Source organism: Physcomitrium patens, chromosome 25 (genome assembly GCF_059467195.1).
Source record: "Physcomitrium patens ecotype Gransden chromosome 25, ASM5946719v1, whole genome shotgun sequence".
NCBI classification, from domain to species: domain Eukaryota; kingdom Viridiplantae; phylum Streptophyta; class Bryopsida; order Funariales; family Funariaceae; genus Physcomitrium; species Physcomitrium patens.
In genome coordinates this window covers 14331664-14352994 of record NC_143434.1, presented here as the reverse complement: position 1 = coordinate 14352994, position 21331 = coordinate 14331664, and the positions used below count along the sequence as shown (strand labels likewise).

The 21331-nt window shown below is 36.4% G+C and overlaps 1 protein-coding gene across 1 annotated transcript; it reads left to right on the top strand.

Annotated features, from left to right (window-relative positions):
* The first annotated feature begins 663 nt into the window (after window positions 1–663).
* Window positions 664–2538, top strand: LOC112277520 (uncharacterized). The gene has a single exon (XM_024509965.3). It carries the CDS (start codon window positions 1218–1220, stop codon window positions 1905–1907), a length of 690 nt encoding a protein of 229 aa, XP_024365733.1. The 5' UTR covers window positions 664–1217; the 3' UTR covers window positions 1908–2538.
* The last annotated feature ends 18793 nt before the right edge of the window (window positions 2539–21331 follow it).

The following is a 21331-nucleotide window of genomic DNA, read 5'->3' as shown; positions in this document are numbered from 1 at the left end:
TGCCATCTCTTCATGTGAAACATATTTTGGAAAAAAAAAAAAAAAAAACAACAACAACTTTTTTCATCTATATATACAATTTATTCAAGTTTTTATCAGATTAAAAAAACTTCACAAGCTTTCTTAGAAACAACGAACAACCTTGCTAATCTTAACATATCTTAAAATGCTTCCTCTATCCACTTATTAGGATTACTACAGTTTTCAACTCAATGCTTTAAACCTAAATACTTATAAAAGGTGACATTGTATATAACGTTGGATTAAGAGTGCGATTGCTTTGAATGGAGAGAATCTCTTGTATCAACTCTTCACTTCAGAGTTGGAAGAATCAAAAGGAATCCACCGCCTGCTCCATGTGCGGGTGGAGAGAACCAGCTCGCAGCACGAATTGATGGAAGCAGAGCAGCGTGGACTGTCTAGATCACAGTTTTCAATTTCCTTCAAAGGACCCATTAATGACAACAACACCACCGTAATCACTGGAACACATGTAGACTGACATCGAGAGCCTTTTAGATGCCCCGCAAGCTGTGGCAGATTTTGCTGGTGGCATCATCTTGTCCCAGCTCCATAAAAAACCATCCTTGCTCCAACAGTACATATAAATCCACATCACTCCAATCCCTGCCTTTGTCATTGCTGGCTGCGCCTTCTCTCCCCTTATCTCTTAGCTCTTCTCTCCTATACTTGACTTCTCTGGATCGATTTACGCACGTGTGCAGAGTACAGTTCATTGTTCAAATTGTCCGCTTATTTGTTTATTTTCCTTATCTAGATTTCAAGTTGTGGTTTACAATCTTAGTAGCTGACTCGTCTAGTTTACTGGTCATATGCGGAGATACTGTCGTGGAAAAGTGACCAAGATTGTGAAGAAATTGGTGCGCGAGTGGATATCTGAACATCCAGGTTGAGTCCGTTTACTTCTGTGTATTATAGTGCTGTCGCCGCCGTGACGGAGGACAGCGATTTCGGTGGAAGCGTGCCACATTACATTGCTGGCCATGACGAGTGGCAAGATAGATGCAGACAGTTCAATGCACTTCGGCATTCGGAAGCGGGAAATTGGTAGTGGTTGGACATCCGCACTCAGAGTGAGCAAGGGCTCTCATCGGGTTAGGAAACCGTCCTTGCCTCTACCACAAGCGTAGTACCCACCTCCGATCATCATACACACCTATTCCCCTGAAGTGATTCACTCCAAGCCAGATGATTTCATGTCGTTGGTTCAGAAGCTGACTGGTTCCAGCGACACCAGGTTGCGACTGAAGAGATCACCGTGTGAGAATGACAAGCCCGTCGCTCTGAAGGATGCCTCCACTAATCTCGAGCGGCAACGATCACTTGCGATGAACGGTAGTGGATCGGCGTCCAGTTCGGATGATTCGGCTCTATTAGTTGTTGGATCCAGTCGTAGTCGGAAAGGAATTAAGCAGTCCGCTTCTCCGAAGAGTCCCCTGGACTCACCTTTTGGATTCGACCACAGCAAGACTGCATTTCCTAACCTCAACATCCCATTGCTCCCCAACACTCAGGTGAAGACAGAGCCAGTTTTCTCATTCAATGACAACGAATTCTTCAACGTTATGGCAGACTTCATGCACCAATCATCTGCTCCGAGGACCGCAACGATGCCGCTCTCAGGTAGACCTCCAGTTCAGGAAATGGGGGCTCCCTTCAACACTACCTCACTACAGTTACCGGATTTCCTCTCTACCAATCTCGTGCCTAGTGTGGCTGATCCCTCACCAGGGTTGTCCCAATCTTATCTCGACTGCCTCACTGCTCCTGCATCTTCTTACCAGATGCCCTATCAGTGTCAACGATACTCGGGGGAGTATTTGCCATTTCCGGATGTTTCTACCATATCGTCTCTCGAAAACATCCAAGCCTTTATGTTGTCATGAATCTATGGACAGGAGCTTGGAATGAACATTATCTCGAAATATCAAAATCCCTTAGCTCACCACTGCAGAAATGGAACACGAATCTTGACGCAATTCATCTTAAGGTGAAGGGTCGCCAATCGTGGTGATGGTGGTGATCAGCATCAGAGGTTTCAAGCGAATGCCAAAAATTTTGATGGAGTTATCAACCTTGTAACATAGAATCAGGAGTGTACCATAAACTAGATGTGTGATTCCGACATAGGATACCTGGAACTGTGCATGGTAGACACAGGTAGAAGGATGCTAATCAGTATTCACTAGTGTTGATAAGTAGGGCGAACTTTCGACAATGTACAGTTAGTAACATTTAGCTCAACTGAAGAAGTTTATACGAACATGTGTAGTGTTCATCGCTGTAAGAAAGCTTCGCTTTTCGATGCTGAGATGAGAAGATACGTCGAGAGTATGTAGAAATGAGTCTTGAAATAGGTGTTGCTAGTCCCTCTCTTGTAATTACAGCATCATCATTCCATTTACTGCAAGTGCACTCTAGCCACACACATCTTTCTTTTGAGCATGATATTCATTGCCATCCTTATCCCCTGACCAAGCATTGGGAGAGCGTTTTGGGGATGAACCTTGATATCCACTACCACGATGAAAGACCCAACACAAATTTCTAGTCTGAGTAGCACACAATGTTGACACTGCAACGATGGAGCTAAGTTGCAAAATCTCAACTCTTTGCCACGTCTGCTGCAACAGTGAGTTGTGATCATGTAAACGAAGCAACTGAGACATATAATCTTGGGTTTCGATGCTTGTATGTGTGTAGCTACGTCGTAAGCAGTTGCTAGTGCTAGAATCAAGGTTCCACATCCTTTAGTATTATCAGACAACATTGAGAATCACTTAAGTCTTGCTCCTTAATGTAGTAGCTAATAAGGTCATGTAGGAGTTTTTGAAGGACCACTTGCCCATAAAATAAAGGGAAATTTTCAAAAGTACCTCTGAAATTTTCTGAAATATCAAGAATACCCCATATTCTTGATAATAGCACACATATCCTTCAATTTTTTCGTAATATCAAATCTACCCTATGTCTGATAACTTGTCACGAAATTTCCTATTTTACATTGGATTGGCGTGCTTGGAATACAATAGTTATCAACGAAAAACGGTAGAAACCAGCGAATTCGCTTTCGAAGATTGCATTACCAGACGATTTTTGATAGTTGAGTTGATTTTGTGTCGTATAGAGAGATTTGTAAGCAATTTAATTTTGCTCATGTCGGTGTCAAGCATGTTGAAGTGACTGATTCGCTTCATTGAACCGTGGCGTTTTCATCTTGAGCCATTGAGTTGAGGTGAGACAACTGTTGCTGTAAGCCCTCAATTATCTATTCCTTGAGCATCGAAGTGAAGTTGTAGAGATAAGGCGATTGTGTAGAGTTTGGTTGTGCGTAGGCGTTTCGACCTTGACGTCCACTTTGATGGTGGTTTGTAACGCCTAACTTCAGCACCCTAAGAACTGGAGCTATTTTCAGCTCAAAATTCCGCTCAGAATTGACCAAGAGAGAGATAGAGAGAGAGAGTAACACATGTTTCAAGTTCCATATACTTCTTTGGATTCCTGAACCAAATTTCATGCTGTCTTCTCTTGAATTGAATCTTGATACAGTTTTCAAGTGTTAATAATAAGTGGCTAGAGATTTTAGTTACAGTTTCACCATAATAGAGCCAAAATCTACCGGTTATGTAACAGGGATGTCAGGTCCTTCTATCACCTAGCAACTGATGCTTTGCAGCATGTTATCTTGTGCAAGTGTGCATTGTATTGAACTATTTCTGTGTCAATTTTTAAGAAACTTTGAGTCAACTTATAACAGTGAATAACAATACTAATGTACAGTACACAAATTGGTATATCCGCGACTGCAATAGGACATTTCCAGTATAGCATTCTCAATCAAAAGTCGAGTAAATTTTTGTACAATCAACCTGGTGGTGTAAGTGGGGCAAGTAGAGAAGCTTCATGAATTCATCGGCGTCACCAAAACAATCCCACCATCTGTGACATCGAGATGTGACATCGACGTCATTTGACGATAAACTGCCACAAACCCATTGCTCCTATTGTGTACAGATGGGTGCATAGGTTAAATAATAGCCTGTGACCAATTACTAGTTCAGGTTCTCAATCTCATTCTGAAAGGCATTCACGGCATCAAAACTCAACTAATGTGCGCAAAGTTGCAAAGTGACAACCGCGGCAGAGAAGGCGCGCCGCAGCAACATTTTCGGGATACAAGTGCAGAAATGGACGAAAAAAGCAGAAAATTCTAGTGCTATTCTACACACCATTCTTGTAATACAATAACACATTAGTTGTTATTAATTTTTTGACATTTCTTGGTAGAGATACAATAAGAAATATCAAGAGTCACAAAGATAATGTTATTGCTAGAATTAACAATACTTGTATCTTATGTTCTTCTACAAACCATTCCTGTATTAATGAAGCATTTTTAAATTTTATTTTTGTATTCTCACGTTTTTCCTTCCCTTTTCTTTTCTGTTAAAATCTAACTATGATTTATATTTATATTTTTCAAAGAAGTATTATTTAAGGAAAAATCCATTTATTTTACATGCTGAAGAACATTACAATAGAGAAGTGATTCGTACTCCAACATAAATCACAAAAATACATTACTTTCTCTATAAAAATAAATTTTCACAGTTGCAATCAAAGCCAAATAATGTAATATCAATATTTTAACACATTATTGTCCATCATTGCTGCAAATGCTCATGTGTAGGGAATACTGCTCTTTCCACATGTGTGGTGCTGACATGGACTCACAAGCCACGTGGACTTTTAAAAAAAACAACAGAGCATAATGAATGAGCTGACGTGGAAACACTGAAACATTATGTTCATTTTGAAATCTCCACGATCTGTTTTTCCCTTCATTTCCCTCTCCTCACAGTAAAATTAGAGCTACTTTTAAATTAAACATATAAGTGGAAAAAATTACTTTTAAGTTATTTTCCACCATGAAATATTGTGACCAACCCATAGAATCACATCATTGTCATTTCTATTAATAAAACCATTCACGGGTACTTCAATAAAGATGTGATTTTATTGGTATAGGAAAATAAGTTCTTGTCCATAATGACCTTAAATTATCAATAGGATGAAAATAGTTGAACCTTGAGAACTAGAATAATAAATAGTATCATAAAGTGTTGTAATTTTGAATTCCAATTGCAAAATTCCCACCCTTTTTTTATTGCACAATAGCACATGGGCGTCAGTGGTTTTTGCAAAAAAATAATAAATAAAATTCAGTTTCCTTTCATTTTTCTTCTTCTTCTTGTCCTTTGATAGATGTTACAAACACACATGAAACTCAAGTAGAATATTGTTCAAATTTCGAATGAAACCACTGTCTCCTCCTCTTTTAGATGCTTTTTTAGGAATAAATTTTGTGTGGCTAAACTGTAAAGGACGGCTATGGTTTAAATAATTTATATTAAAATCAATACCTTGAGTAGCAAATTCAACCCACTAGGTATTTGGGAAACTCAAGCACACCAAAGCATGATTAAGGTCAACACCACTATTTAACTTTATAGTGATTAATCAATATCCCATGCTGCCCATTAAAGGATGATTAATAATAAACTATCACATTCTGTTTGTGTTGAGCAAGGTAGAATGTGCTTCATAACAGATGCTCTCTTGCAATCACCTTGTCAAGTTTGAACTACATAGCCATTTTCCACTATATATATATATATATATATATATAAGTTTGTTTATTTCTTTAAATATTTTTGCAAGGACCCGTTGTTGGGGACATGAAATGGGGTGAGTGATCCAAATTGGGCTTTCATGTGCAAAGAGTGTGCATTCACAAGGACCCCACATGGAAGTGGGGTTTTGCCACATCATACAGGGCAAAAACAATATGTAATTCCCAAAGGCTTGTGTGAATGGTGGGTGGAGGTTGCCCATGAAGAGGAGCAGATTCAGTGCAGAAAATTGTGTGTGTGTGTGTGTGTCCAGGCCATGGTTGAGGCACATTCCGGATTTGCAAAAGCATCAAATTCTTCATTCTATTTTCTTTTGGTCTGTTTAATTTTTTTTTTAGAAGAAAAAGGGAAGTCCTCGTTTCTGTTAATCAACTAAACAAAGTATAGACTGGGATATGGAATTACATGGAATGAAGCAAACAAAATCTATTGATGCATGTTGAAAAAATAGGGTCTCTTGTGGGTGGTGTAGGATTTCAATTGCATTTTATATCCATTATACACATATGTGAGTGCGTTTTATTTATTTATTTATTTATTTATTTTCGAATTTAATTCATAAATTCCCTTTAAAACATCTTTACTTTTCTATAAATAAAAAAAAAAAAAAAAAAAAAAAAAAAAAAAAACTTAGTATTTCCATGTTGGGCTGTTTTCCAAATAAGCCAGCTGAATTGTAAAAGAAGGATGTTGAACTTATCCAACCAAATGAGGGTTGATCCAAGCTCATCATTGTAGTTGTTTTTCATTCTTTTGCAACCAAATAGTTAAAGGGCATGTCCTTTTGAAAAGAAACCAAATTTGGATAATTAATTATTGAATTTTACAAGTAAATTTGACAGAAACTAATCTTACTTTTAAAGTGGAAAAAAACCACAAATTATGCTGCTCACAGAGAGAATGTCCAACACCACAAATTGATATCAATTCTTTTACAATATAAAAATCAAATATGGATGGATTTTGTGTAGCCTCTAGACCTATTTCAAATAATCATGTATTGGAATCTATAATGTTGTAGAAATGTCTAACTTCATTTGCATGTAGCTAGATTTTATGGCAAGTCACACATGCTCAAAAATTTGTGATGTATCTTGGCTGAACAATTTTAAAAAATTGGATCTGTTTCTCTGATATTGATTGCATAGATCAAATGAAAAACCTTAATATCAGATATTAAGTATCTATTAGATGATGTAAGAAATATTCTTATAATTTTTAAAGTCTAGCAGATTAGATCTATCAAATTTTATCTAAAAATAATTCATAATATAAACAATATTTGAATTATTTTTTTGTTCTTTTTTTAAAAATTATTATAGTTTTGGAGGTTATCAAGGTAGAAACTTATATATAGATGCATAAAATTACTTAAAGCTAAGTTTAAAGAATTAGAGTTAATAACTATTGTATTTAGTAATTATATAAATAAAATAAAATAAATGTCCTTTTTCTAATAGATTCTTTTCATAGATTTAACATTTTTAAAAGATATGTTTAGGAAATCATTATTTTTATTTTATTTTATTTTTAAAAAAATTCATAATAAAAAAAATTCTACAAAAATAATAATAATATAAATTTTTTTTTAAAAATTATAATAAAAATATGATACTAATTTTTATTAATAAAATATTAATAAATTCTTAAGAATTAAAAATTAAATCATTACTTTTTTAATAATTATATTGTAAAGAAAAAAATATAAAAAACATGGATTTTATTTTTAAAATAATTATATATATATATATATATATATAAATTTAATAAAATTAAATTTATTCTTTAAATGATTGTATTTAAAAAAATAATGTAGATATAGAAATAATAATAACTTTAGAATTAATAGTATATATTTTTAATTTGTAAGATTATTATCATAGATCTATCAATTTAATACGTGGTTTATAGAATAATATATGTATTTGTACATATTTATGATCTAAATTCTTAATTTTAGATTTTTTATATAAAAACTATTTATTTTAATAGATTTATTTGGAATTTTAAGTAAATCATTTCAAAAAATTGATTATTTATCTCTAATTATATTGCATATATATATATTTTTAATTTTAGAATCATAAAGAATAAAAAACAAATGATTTTTTTTGCAAAGATTCAAGTAAGTAATTAAATTGATTTTTGTCAAGCTATATGTAGCATACATTAAAGAGACAATTTCAAAAAGATAGTCATTGTAACAAGATATAGATAAGATAATTATATAGATAGTTAGAACTATAGAAGTTTCTAAAATTAGAGTTAGGTTAGTGGACCAGGTAGGACCTATCGTGGAACATTCTAGAAAGAGTTTAGGGCGGTTATTTAGATAGAGCTCATCACTTAGGAACATCTTAGAAAGTCCAGGGTGAGAGGACAAGATATAAATAGGACTAGCCAAGGCCTTATGGAGCATCTGGTTATGTATGGTTTCAAACTCTTTTTCTTTGTAAAATTTAGTTTTGCATCCTTTTATTGAATTTTGTTTTAGTCTGTTTTGTCTTATTTTATAATGAGGTTTTATGTTGCTATAGAATACAAGGATCTTGGATTTTTGAGATAGTCTGGTCATGTTTCATTGGTATCAAAGTGAGTATTAGATCATTTTCTTCTAGTAGTGTGTCAATAGTCATCATTTAGTCCAAGGTTAGTTTTTATCATCACAGTGGATATTGTATTGAGGCTACCAGGATCTATTCTTAAAAAGTCAATTGGAAGGTAAAAAGATATTAGAATAATGGAATCCAGTAGAGAAATTATAATATGGAAGATATGGCAAAGCAATCCCAGATAGAGGCTCAAATACAACACCTTTTAGATCAGATAGCTACTTTACAAGGGTAAATAGAAGCCTCAAGGATAAGAGAGTCAACATTTGCTAGGTTGAAATTGAGTAAGCCTAGTACATACTCTGAAACTTCAAGACAAGAAGATGTATGTCAATAGCTCTTCAACATGCAACAATACTCCAACTATCTAGGACAAATACTACTAAAGGAATTATATATGCAACCAACTATTTGAGGGATGTGGCTGCAATTGGGTGGCAACATCGAGTTCAAAATTATGGAGCTTAAGATGGATTTTGCGATTGAGAAGAGTTTGAGACCGAGTTTAGGAATCAATTTCAGCCCATCAATGCAAAAAAGATAGCAAGCAATCAGTTGGCAAATCTTACACAAGCTCGATTGGTGCAAGATTATGTCTCCAAATTGACAATGTTTTAGAAGCGGAGATGATGGATCAATTCCTATGAGGTTTAAAACTTTGGATCCAATGAGAGATAGAGCTAAGAGATCCACAAAAATTAGAAGATGCAATTTGGATTGTAGAGAGGATCAATGCTATAGATTTTAAAAATTGTAGAAGATGACCTATAGCATGAAGTCCTATGCCGTTATCTAATACTACGACACAACAACCAATGCCAATAGAGATTGATGCCCTATAAGGATCATTGACACTACAAAGATGACAAATATTGGTGCAAAAAGAATTATATTTCTATTGTCAGGAGCTAGGCCATCAGATTGGAGGTTGTCTAAAACATAAAAGTATAAGTACCAGCAAGACAAGGGAAGTTTATAGTCTCAAAATTCACCAAGCCGATAATAAATCAAAGCACAAAAATGGGGCTCCCTAATAAAGGCACTAGTGGCCAATATTAGAAGTAGCTACTGTCTCTTAGAGACAAATGGCATAGCCTCATACAAATATAAAAAGAATGAATTGGTACATCTAACAACATGACTAAGAGGACAACCATGTTGAGTTTTTGTAGATTGTGGCTCTACAAAAAATTACATCTCAATTGAAATTGTTGATTGGCTTGGAATTAAAACCAAAGAAATTATGAAAAGAAGTATATACTTTGAAGATAATCGAGAGAACGTATTGAGTGAGACTTATAAAGAAGAAACCTTGAGATTGATAGAAACCTACATCTTAAGAGAGAAATTCAAGGTGACAAAGCTAAGGTATGATGTTATCCTTGGTATGCTATAGCTAGTCATAGGAAATAAGAAATTTGATTAGGTAGTAAGGACAATCTCTTTTAAAGATGGAGGACGCAAGGTAATTCTTTGCACCTCTACATCAAGTGAAGTTGAAAGACATCCTGCAAGCAAAGACTAATTTATAGGGATGACCTTTTATGAAGAAGCAATTATAGCATGATGTCAAGGACAAGAACATAATAAAGACAAATAAAGAAGTGAGACTTCTTTGAAAGAAAGATGACAAAATAGAAATAACTTGATATGTATATTAAAAAAGAAACTGGAATGGCTATTGCCAAAAGACAAGAAAACTAGAGACCCTTGAAACTAGACTAGAAGCAAGAAAGAAGTTGACAAGAGTGAAGAGGATTTCACACTTATCTCTATATATACTATCTAACTAGGAGCTACGTGGCGATGTTGTATAGGACCTCCAATATGTGTTGACTTTGTAGGATACATGGCTTGACTTACAAGGCAAGTATTTCTACGTGTAGGCCACATAGTTAGTTTGGTCTTCAAGCTAATAACATGTGTGGTACATGGCCAACTTGTTGATCACGTTTCTAATCCAAAAAGTCAATTAAAGACACCTATAAAGTCAAAGCAATATCTATGAAGCTTCTAAGAAGCTTCTATATCAAATACTATAGAATTAACTTATTTTTATCTACTTTTACTTACTTCTACTTATTTATACATGTAATTATTGGATTACATGTGTATGTCCGTGACATTACCCTCCTTTCTTGTCATGGACACAAAATACAGACTTGAAATCTAACAAAAAGTTCAAGAAGAAGTGGCAGAACTAGATTAAACAGATGACTACAAGAACAACACCAGAAAGGTGAGCTAGAACTCCAAGAGATGTGTTGTCGAGACTGAAGAACTCTTCAGCCTCGATCCTTATATATACTCCTACTTAGGAAGCTTCTCGAGCTACTTCTATTAACTAGGAAGCTTCTAGAAGGTTCCAGAGGCTTCCTTTCTAGAAGGTTCTAGAAACTTCTCGAGCTACTTCTATTAACTAGGAAGCTTCTAGAAAGTTCCAGGGGATTCCTTTCTAGAAGCTTCTAGAAACTTCTCTTTTAGAAGGTTCCAGAGACTTCCTTTCTAGAAGCTTCTAGAAACTTCTCTCTAAAAGGTTCCAGGGGGTTCTCTTCTAGAAGGTTCCAGAGGCTTGTTTTCTAGAAGGTTCTAGAAACGTCTCTCTAGAAAGTTCTAAGGAATATGTCCCTAACATCACCCCCTCCTTTAGCTTCGAGGTCTCTGAGAAGCAATGTTGTTGATCAGTATCAACGCAAGAAAATGAAGATCTGTCGCATAACTTCTGCTATGAACTCCAACTGTTGTTCACGAGGCAAGTGGTTCATCGACCCTTGAAGCCAACGGTAGAGGCCCACGCCTTCGACTTCTGACCAAGCATGAACTTCCGTGTCTTCATTGTGAAATTGTCCTGCAAACACACCTTCTGGCTGACCATCGTAAGCAGGCTCGATTTCAAATACGATCACGAGTGATTGGTTACTCGGTATCCTCCATCGTTGTCGTGGTACATGTAGTTCTTCATCTCGGGGTCGCCTTCGTGAGCTACTCGGTTGCGATACTCTGACTGACATAGTATCTATTTCTTGGCTATTCATATCAAAAGACCAAACTACGATCTATCTTGGAGAAAATAACTACATCAACTATGAATTTTGCTGGTGCTCTCCCTTTTTCTTATATTGTTGGGAGAACAAGCTTCAAAAAGAAGCTATCATCGAATTGATTTAGGTTTATCGGGATGTCGTTGATGAAACTCCTATACCTTTTGTGGCGCATTTGCAAGATTTTCAGCTGGCTCCCACGTTCACTCATTAATGTCATAGCCGCACCAATGAACAAGATATTCTAACTTTCCCCACCTTCGCCGTGAATCCAATACCTTTTCAACCTTGTATTCTTCGTGGTTCTCGATTTCAATACTAGGTGGCGGACATTGCACTCTTCCAGAAAAAAATGACTCTCAATAAGGTTCTAACAGAGAAACATGAAAGACTGGATGTACCTTCATAGAAGCCGGTAACTCCAGCCGGTATGCCACTGGATTAATTTGCTTCTGGATGATAAATGGTCCCAATCTTTGATAGTCCAACTTATCACATGGTCGCTTGGTCTTGATATTTCGTCGAAGAAGCCAGGCTTTGTCTCCAACTTTGAAAGTAGGTGCTGGATTCCGAAATCTATTTGCAGACGTCTTATAGGATTCTTGAGCGGATTGTAATTGAAGCTTCAACATAGTTTGAAGCTCTGATAGTTGCTTCGCAAATCCTTCAGCTGCTGGATTGTTATTTGTTGACGGACTCAATAAATCAAGCTTCGGATGATATCTATAGTTGGAAAAGAATGGTGTTTGTTGAGTCGACGCATAGAGGGTGTTGTTATATGCAAACTCGGCTAGCGGTAGATATGCAGTCCAATCGTCTTGCTGATAGTTGATGCTGCATTGTAAGTACTGCTCCAAGACTTGGTTCACCCGTTCCGTTTGGCCATCAGTTTGAGGATGAAAAGTTGAAGAAAGCTTGATATCCACCTTCAATATCCCAAAGAGAGACCTCCAAAACTTTGACACGAACTGGGTACCTCGATCTGATATGATATCATCTGGTAGTCCATGATATCGGTACACATTATCGAGAAAGAGTCTTGCTGTGACTTCACTGGACGATGTCTTCTTACAAGGAACAAAGTGTGCCATCTTCGTAAGCCGATCTACCACGACAAAGATGCTGTCAAATGAGTTTGATGATGGCAAGTCCGTGATGAAGTCCATAGAAATTGAAGACCATGGTCGACGTGGAATTGGCAATGGCTGTAGAAGTCCATAAGGGCGATGCCGAGGATTCTTAGATCTTGAACAGATGTCACAAGAGAGGACAAAATCTTTCACATCCTTCCACATTTGGGGCCACCAAAAATCTCGAGAAATAAGCTCCAAGGTCTTGTTGAATCCAAAATGTCCCGCAGCTGGAAAATCATGGCGAGATTGAAGAACTCGGAGTCGTGCTAGTCCTTTTGGAATGTACAATCGCTCTTCAAAGTATAAAAGATCTCCCTCCACCTTGACTTTGTCGTCATTGGTATGTTGCTTGATATCAATGGCTACTGAATCTTTAATGGTCATAGCACGTACCTGGTTTAGGAAGTCAGCATCAAATGATACAATAGTAGCACAAAATTGAAATCTCTCTGGCTTCAATAACGTTGTACATTGTTGATCAAACGCTGCTTCTCCAACCTTTGGTGCAAGATACGATCTCCTTGATAAAACATCGGATAGTCCTTGCTGCCTTCCAGGTCGATAAGTGATAATAAAATCGAATCTAGATAGCGACATATTCCACCGAGCTTGACGCCGATTTAAAACTCGAGCCGTCAAGAAATACTCCAAATTCTTGTGATCCGTATATACGGTTATTGGATGTGCAGCTCTTTCAAGAAAGTGACGCCATTCTTCGAAAGAATCCACTATAGCAAGAAGTTCCTTATCGTGGATCTCATAATTGATTTCAGCAGCAGAGAACTTCCGAGAATAGAATGCAACTAGATAGAGCTTCTTATCTTCACTCATTTGTGAAAGCACAGCTCTCAAAGCAAAACCTGAAGCATCAGTTTCTAAATAAAAGGCCTTTGTAAAGTCTGGATGTACCAAAATTGGAGCTATAGTAATGCTGTCTTCAAATCTTGAAACGCCTTCCCCGCCAAAGGTCCCTATTCCAACTTATCCTTGCATGTTAATCGAGTGAGAGGAGCAGCAACTTGAGAATAATTCTTGATGAAGATCCGATAGAAGTTAGCAAAACCAAGAAAGCATTGTACGTCTCTAACCGTCTTTGGAACCTCCCAAGACATGATTGCTTCTACTTTCTTGGGGTCCATCTTCAAACCTTCTGTAGTCGCAATGAATCCCAAAAATTCCATCTCCGTCTGGTGAAATAAACACTTTTCTAATTTGGCATATAGTCCTCGCTTGCGTAGTTTTTCCAAGACCAAATGAACATGCTCCTCATGCTCTTCCTCGTTTTTAGAAAATATTAGAATATCGTCCAAGTAGATGACAACAAAATCGTCGAGGTGTTCTCGAAAGATGTCATTCATCATATGTTGGAAAACCGCTGGAGCATTGGTAAGACCAAAAGGCATGACATTATATTCGAAATGACCATAACTTGTACGGAATGTTGTCTTCCACTCATCTCCTTCCTTGATTCGTACGAGATTATAAGCTCCCCTTAGATCAATTTTTGTAAAGATCTTCGCACGTCCAAGTTGTTCTAAGAGACTAGAAATCAAGGGTAATGGGTAACGATTTTTCTTTGTTACCTTGTTGAAGCCTTGTTAGTCCATACACATCCGTAATGATCCATCTTTCTTCTTCACAAATAAGATGGGTGGTCCAGCTGATGATTTTGAATGACGAATGAAGTTCTTGGCTAGATTCTCGTCGATGTACGTTCGTAACTCTACCAACTCCATTTGCGATAGATTGTAGATTGGGCCAAAAGGTGGTTGTGCTCCTTCTTGCAAGTCTATGGCACAATCATATGGTCGGTGTTCCAGTAGTATGTCGGCGTTCTTCTTTTGAAACACGTCTTCAAAATCTTTATATTGCTCCAGTATACTTGCTGTTGAGATCTTCTCCTCGGTAGTTGGAGCCGCATAAATGAAAAATAGAGTGCCTTCTTTAGATGATCTTATAAACGCTCTTGCTCCAATGAATAAGGATTTCTTTTTTCGAGGTTTTTTACTAGGTTTTTTCTTGGGTGGTTTTGTGGGAAAAGTCATCTTCCGCAACCTCTAATCTATCAATGGATTATGTTTTTCCAACCAAGAAAGACCAAGAATAATAGGATTTGATGGGGTTCTAATAATATTAAAAATAATATGACTACTATAGTCTTTAAACGTTACTTCTATAGGTTTTGATTCATGGGTGATGCTACCAGACAATAAAGGTCGCCCATCTATGACGTCAACATGAACAGGTTTTGATTTTTGTACTAAAGGGATCTTATGACGCTTTGCAAATTCTTCATCTAAAAAACAAGCAGATGCTCCTGAGTCTAGTAGTGCTAAGGTTCTCAGTTTTTGAGGGCCGATAAACAGAGGGATTGTAAAACAAAGTGCAGGTTGGGCAGAAAGAAAGGAACCTGATTGTTGTTGGGATATTTCATTGTCCAGCCGCACGGTTCCTACTGTGGCTGGGCATCCTCGTTTTCCTGAACAAATACTCCCCTAGTCTTGACTATGCCTCGATTTTGCTTTTTGGGGCAGTTTCCGACTTTGTGGCCTTTTCCACCGCAATACAAGCATAAATTTTCCTCCATACGTCGCTTTTTTTCTTCTATAGTAAGAGATTTGATACGTACCGCATCAATTTGCATGTCTTCTAGCTCTGAATGCGAATTCACACCGCTTGCCGACATAGTTGGAGCATGGCGAATTGTATGTTGTCTTGAGCGTTGGTCTTGGCGACGTTGGAATAGGCGATTATGTCACTTCACAGCTTGGCTAATGGCTTCATTGAACGTTCATGGATCAGGAAGAGTTAACAGCAAATCCTTCACATCATCTCTTAAACCCCAATAGAATTGACTCATCAACGCTTCTTCATCCCAATTGATGTCGCATACTAATTGCCTGAAATTCGAAGCATAGACTGATGTAGAACGCATCCCTTGTCGTAGCGACCGGATCTTTGTTGTAGCCCATCGAACCTTATCGTGTTCACCAAATGCTTCCGCAAATGCTTCCAAAAAGGTTTTGAAGTTGTTTAATATGGATGATCGTTTCTCAAAGAAAGGAGCAAACCATGATAGAGCTTGTCCCGTAAGTAAGGTTCCAACAATCCCAACACGTGACTCCTCCGTTGGATATCGTTCGGGCTGTAAAAGTGTTATCAACCTGATTTGATTGACAAATCCTCGAAACTTGGAACGTGTTCCATCAAACTTATCTGGAAGGCTAACTCGAGGCTCCTTATGTTGTAGAACTAGTGGTTCTTGTCGAACCTGAGGTAAAGTTGTTTCTCCAAGTGCCGAAATTTGAGGCTGGTGTAGTTTAGATTGTGCTATCTCAGATACTCCATCATTATGAAGCCTTGCCACCACTCCTTCAATCTCTGCAGTTCTTTGTGATAACGTAGCGAGGGCATTCATAATAGCATCTAACTTAGACTCCGAACTTTCTGTCATACTAATGTCTTGACCTCTGGCCATTCTAAAAGAAGGACAAAAATAACCCTATAAGAGGCAATATTGGTTTATAGGAGGGTAATCCACAACCTATAAAACGCCTTAAGAATTTCAAGAAGAGGGGTAATCCACTCTCTCCAAGAAGAATAAGACTCCAATATTGTAACAGAAGAAGTATCAGTTTAGAGGAGGGTAATCGACAACCTCTAAAAAATGCTAGTATACCTTCAAGTAGAGGGGTAATCCACACTCTACTAAGAAAGAACTAGCTCTGATATCTCAAGTTAGTGTAGTCTCGACAAAATGTCACGGACACAAAATACAGACTTGAAATCTAACAAGAAGTTCAAGAAGAAGTGGCAGAACTAGATTAAATAGATGAGTACAAGAACAACACCAAAAAGGTGAGCTAGAACTCCAAGAGATGTGTTGTCGAGACTGAAGAACTCTTCAGCCTCGATCCCTATATATACTCCTACTTAGGAAGCTTCTCGAGCTACTTCTATTAACTAGGAAGCTTCTAGAAGGTTCCAGAGGCTTCCTTTCTAGAAGGTTCTAGAAACTTCTCGAGCTACTTCTATTAACTAGGAAACTTCTAGAATGTTCCAGGGGATTCTTTTCTAGAAGCTTCTAGAAACTTCTCTCTAAAAGGTTCCAGAGGCTTCTCTTCTAGAAGGTTCCAGAGGCTTGTTTTCTAGAAGGTTCTAGAAACTTCTCTCTAGAAAGTTCTAAGGAATATGTCCCTAACACTTCTAGGGACGAGTTCCACGAGGAGCAGTAATCATATATTGAAGAAATCTATGATGTGATAAATTATATTTGTCACATATTTTGATCTTTGTTCTCTTCGAAGATGATTGATAAGGCCTGTCAACCATCGGTAGTGTCGTATACCAGGGCGGGAAGACCACCTAGTTATTTGATCATTGTTGAGGCCTTCATAACTTCCTTCAAATAAAACATTTGGAACACCATTAGGAGTTGTTTTTACCTCTAGTAAAATCACCAAACATCGAAAGTCCCTTCCAAGGTCGTGATACCAATCGCGTTGTATTTTTCCATCTATTCGAAGAAGAATATGTCGTTCTTCAAGAACTTCATCTCGATTGCGTCATCTTGAAGGTTGAGACAATCATAATGTCTTGTCTGGCAAGTCATCAAACAAGGCTATTGAGTCAAATCTGCTAGTTGTTTGTTCTCCATCTCTTGAGCAACACAACTACAAAGAAGCTACAAATAAGGATTGAAAGTAGAATGATATCTTGCCTAGATCTTGTTTCTTTTATAAAGAAGGTTTTCATCTTGATTTTGATGGATGTCGTCAATGAAAAGCCTCCACCGCCTTTGTTGCATTTCCAAGATTCTTTACTGGCTCTCATGTATGTTCACTAATATCATATCTGCGTAAATGGACAAGATATTTTAATTTAGTTCGGCGTCGCCTTGAATCTAAGACTTCTTCCACTTCAAACTCTTCATTATTGTTCACTTCTATAGGAAGAAGTAGAGCTTGTCTTCTTCTTGATATGTCCACTGTCTTGTATTGTTCAAGAAGAGACACATAGAATATTGGATGGATTTTCATTGACTCCGATAGATGTAAACGATATGCAACTAGATTGATTTGTGTAGAAATAGAAAATCGTCCAAGCCTTCAATAGTCCAACTTGTCACAGGGACGAGTGGTCTTGATATTACGATGAACTAACCATACCTTATCACCCATGTGGAATGGTGGTTGTTCCTTTTGATAGATATCTACATTGACCTTTTGTTGTTCTTGAGCTTCTTTTAATTGCACCTTCATTGTTATATATAACTTTGACAAATGAATTGCCAAATCTTTTGCAGCAGGATTATCAACTTTTGAAAAGTCAAAAGTATCAAGTCATGGATGATAACCATAATTAGTAAAGAAAGGTATTTATTTTTTAGAAGAATGTACCGTATTATTATAAGCAAACTCTGCCAATGGCAAAAGAGTTGTCCAATCATCTTGTTGGTAATTAATGGTACATCTTAAATACTACTCCAAAACTTGATTAACACACTCTATTTGTCCATTGATTTTAGGATGGAATGTCGAAGATAGTTTTATATCCACTTTTAGAATCTTGAAAAGAGTCCGCCAAAATCTTGATACAAATTGAGTTCTCCTATCTGATATAATATCCTTGGATAATCCATGATAGAAATAGATATTGTCAAAAAAGAGCTTAGTTATTTCTTCACCTGTGATAGATTTTGTAAATAATACAAAATATGCTATCTTGGTAAAATGATCTACTATCACTAATATAGAGTCATCAGAACCTGAGATTGAAAGGTCCATGATGAAATCCATAGAAATAGAAGACTATGGTTGTTTTGGAATAGGTAATGGCTGAAGAAGTCCATAAGATCAATGACGAGGAGTTTTTGATCTTAAGCAAACATCATAAGATTGTACAAAATCTTTAACTGCTTTCCATATTTGGGGCTATCAAAAGTCCTTGGATATTAGTTCCAAAGTTTTATTGTACCCAAAATGTCTTGCTGCTGGAAAGTCATGACGAGTTTGAAGAACACGTAATCCAACTTCACCTTTTGGAACATATAGGCGTCCCTCAAAATATAGTAGATTCTTCTAAAATTCAAACTTGGAAGTATCGTGAGACTTTGAAGGATTTTCCTTAATATTATGAATAAGAGGATCAAAAGACATACTTGACTGAACTTGCTTCATGAAAGTTAAATCAACAATTAGTGTTGATTTCATTGCTCAAAGATGAAGATGCTTTGGCTTCAAGAGAATTGTCCGTTGTTCCTCAAAAGTAGCATCTCCTTCCTTTGGTGTAAGATAAGATCATCTAGAGAATGCATCTAACAAATCTTATTATTTTCCTAGTCGATAAGTGATCTTGAATTCGAATCTTGACAAAAACATACTCCAACGGCCTTGGCGAGAATTCAAAACATGTATTGACATAAAATATTCAAGGTTCTTGTGATCTGTATATACTAAAATTGGGCTAGAAATACCTTTTAGATAATGGTGCCATTCTTGAAACAAATCCATGATTGCAAGAAGTTCTTTGTTGTGGATCTCATAGTTGATCTCAACTGCTGAAAATTTTCTAGAATGAAAAGCTATTGGGTGAAGTTTATCATCTGTTCCCATTTATGACAATACGGCACCCAAAGCAAAATCTGATGCATCTGTTTCCATTAAAAATGGCTTAGAAAAATCGACACGATACAAGATTGGTACAGAAACAAAAGCTATCTTCAAAGCTTCAAATGCTACTTTTGCTTCTTCATTCTATTGAAGTTTGTTTTGCAAATCAAATATGTAAGTGGAGTTACAACTTGAGAGAAGTCTTTGATGAAGATCCGATAGTAGTTGGCAAATCCCAAAAAGCATTCTACATCTCTTACCATTTTGGGGATCTTCCAATCCATAATTGTTTGAACTTTCTTAGGATCCATCATAAGTCCGTCATTTGAAATGATGTATCCTAAGAAGTCGACTTGAGTAGTGTGAAATACACACTTTTCTATCTTGGTATAGAGTCCTGCATTTCTTAATTTTTGTAATACTTGACAAACATGAAATTCATGTTCTTTTAGGTTCTTAGAATAGATTAAGATGTCGTCTAGGTAACAAACAATAAAATCATCTAAAAACTCCCGAAAGACATCATTCATTACATGTTGAAATACTGCTGGTACATTTGTAAGTCCAAAAGGCATGACGTTGTATTTGAAATATCCATAGCTTGTTCAAAACGTAGTCTTCTATTCATCTCCTTCTTTGATGCGTACCAAATTGTATGTTTCCTATAGATCTATTTTTGTATAGATCTTAACTTGATTCAACTAATCAAGAAGTCTGAATATCAAAGGTAGCAGGTACTTGGTTTTGATAGTGATTTTATTGAGTCCTCGATAATCAACACACATCCGTAATGATCCATCTTTTTTCTTCACAAATAAAATTGGAGCTCCTATCGGACATTTGAAATGGCGTATGAAGTTCTTAGCCAAATTCTCTTCAATATATTTCTTGAGTTCAACAAACTCATTTTGAGATAAATTGTAGATTGGTCCAAATGGTGGTTGTGTTCCTTCTTGAAGGTCAATTGCGCAGTCATAGGAACGATGTTCTAAAAGAATATCCGCATTCTTTTTCTCAAATACATCTTAAAAATCTTGATATTGGCTTGGAATGCCACCTGAAGTCTTTCCACCAGTAGAAATAGGTGTGGCATAAATGACATAAGGTGAACTTTCTTCTGCAACATGCAAGAAAGCACTTGCTTCTATAAATATAAGTTTAATTATACTAAATTTATGACTTTCTACTTAATTAACTATACTCTTAGTTAAACTTTCAGAAAAGCCAAGACTACGAGAAGTCCAATCTATTTTAGGATTATATTTTTCTAGCCATGATAAACCTAAAATGATTAGATTACAAAGAGATTTAATGGTATTAAATACTATTAAGCTACTATGACCATTAGTTGCTATTTCTATATGAAGGATTTCATAGGTAACATCTCTTGAAGACAACAGATGACCATCTATGACTTCTACATGAACAAGTTTAGTTTTCTTTACTTAAAATATGCTATGTCTTTTAGCAAATTTTTCATCTAAGAAACATGCTGAGGCTCCTGAATCTAGCCAGGCAGAGGCTTTGAGATATTTAGATCCTAGAATAACATTTTATCATAAAACATGGAGAGGGTTCTTAGGAGAAGATAGGACCTTCACTAGGCGTTGTACATGGTTTCAACCGCACGGTCCCTATTGTAGCTGGAAAAATTCGTTTTTCAACATGCTATCTTCTTTAATTGCCGTACTCTTCATTTTATGGTTGCAATGCTTCTTTAGACAATGTTGAGCATTGTGCTTAGGTTTTCCACAATATAAGCATAATCCTTCTTGACAACGATGAGTCTTTTTTTGCTCAATAAGAGGTTTGAAACGTACTGCATCAATTTACATATCCTTTATTTTCAAATGTATGTGTTGAAGAGATGTTGGTATTGCTATTGAATTATAGTTATGTTGAGGTCTACTTGTACGGTTCTCAGATCAGAATTCAAAAAGGTGATTGTCGTACTTCACAGCAAAGTCAATTGCTTGACTCAATGTTTGAAGATCAGGTAAGTTGAGCATTAATTTTTTTACCTCATATTGTAATCCGTAGAGAAATTGGCTAATAAGTGGAGCATCATCCCACTTGATATCAGTTGCAAGTTGTCAAAATTGTGAAGCATACATTGTTACTGATCGATTGTCTTATCAAAAAATATGGATCTTATTAGTTGCAACATGAATTGCATCATATTCTCCAAACATGGATCGAAACTCTGCCAAAAAATCCTCT

Excerpts from the sequence above, each read along its gene's own strand:
- LOC112277520 (XM_024509965.3), top strand. The coding sequence starts at position 1,218 with ATGTCGTTGGTTCAGAAGCTGACTGGTTCCAGCGACACCAGGTTGCGA.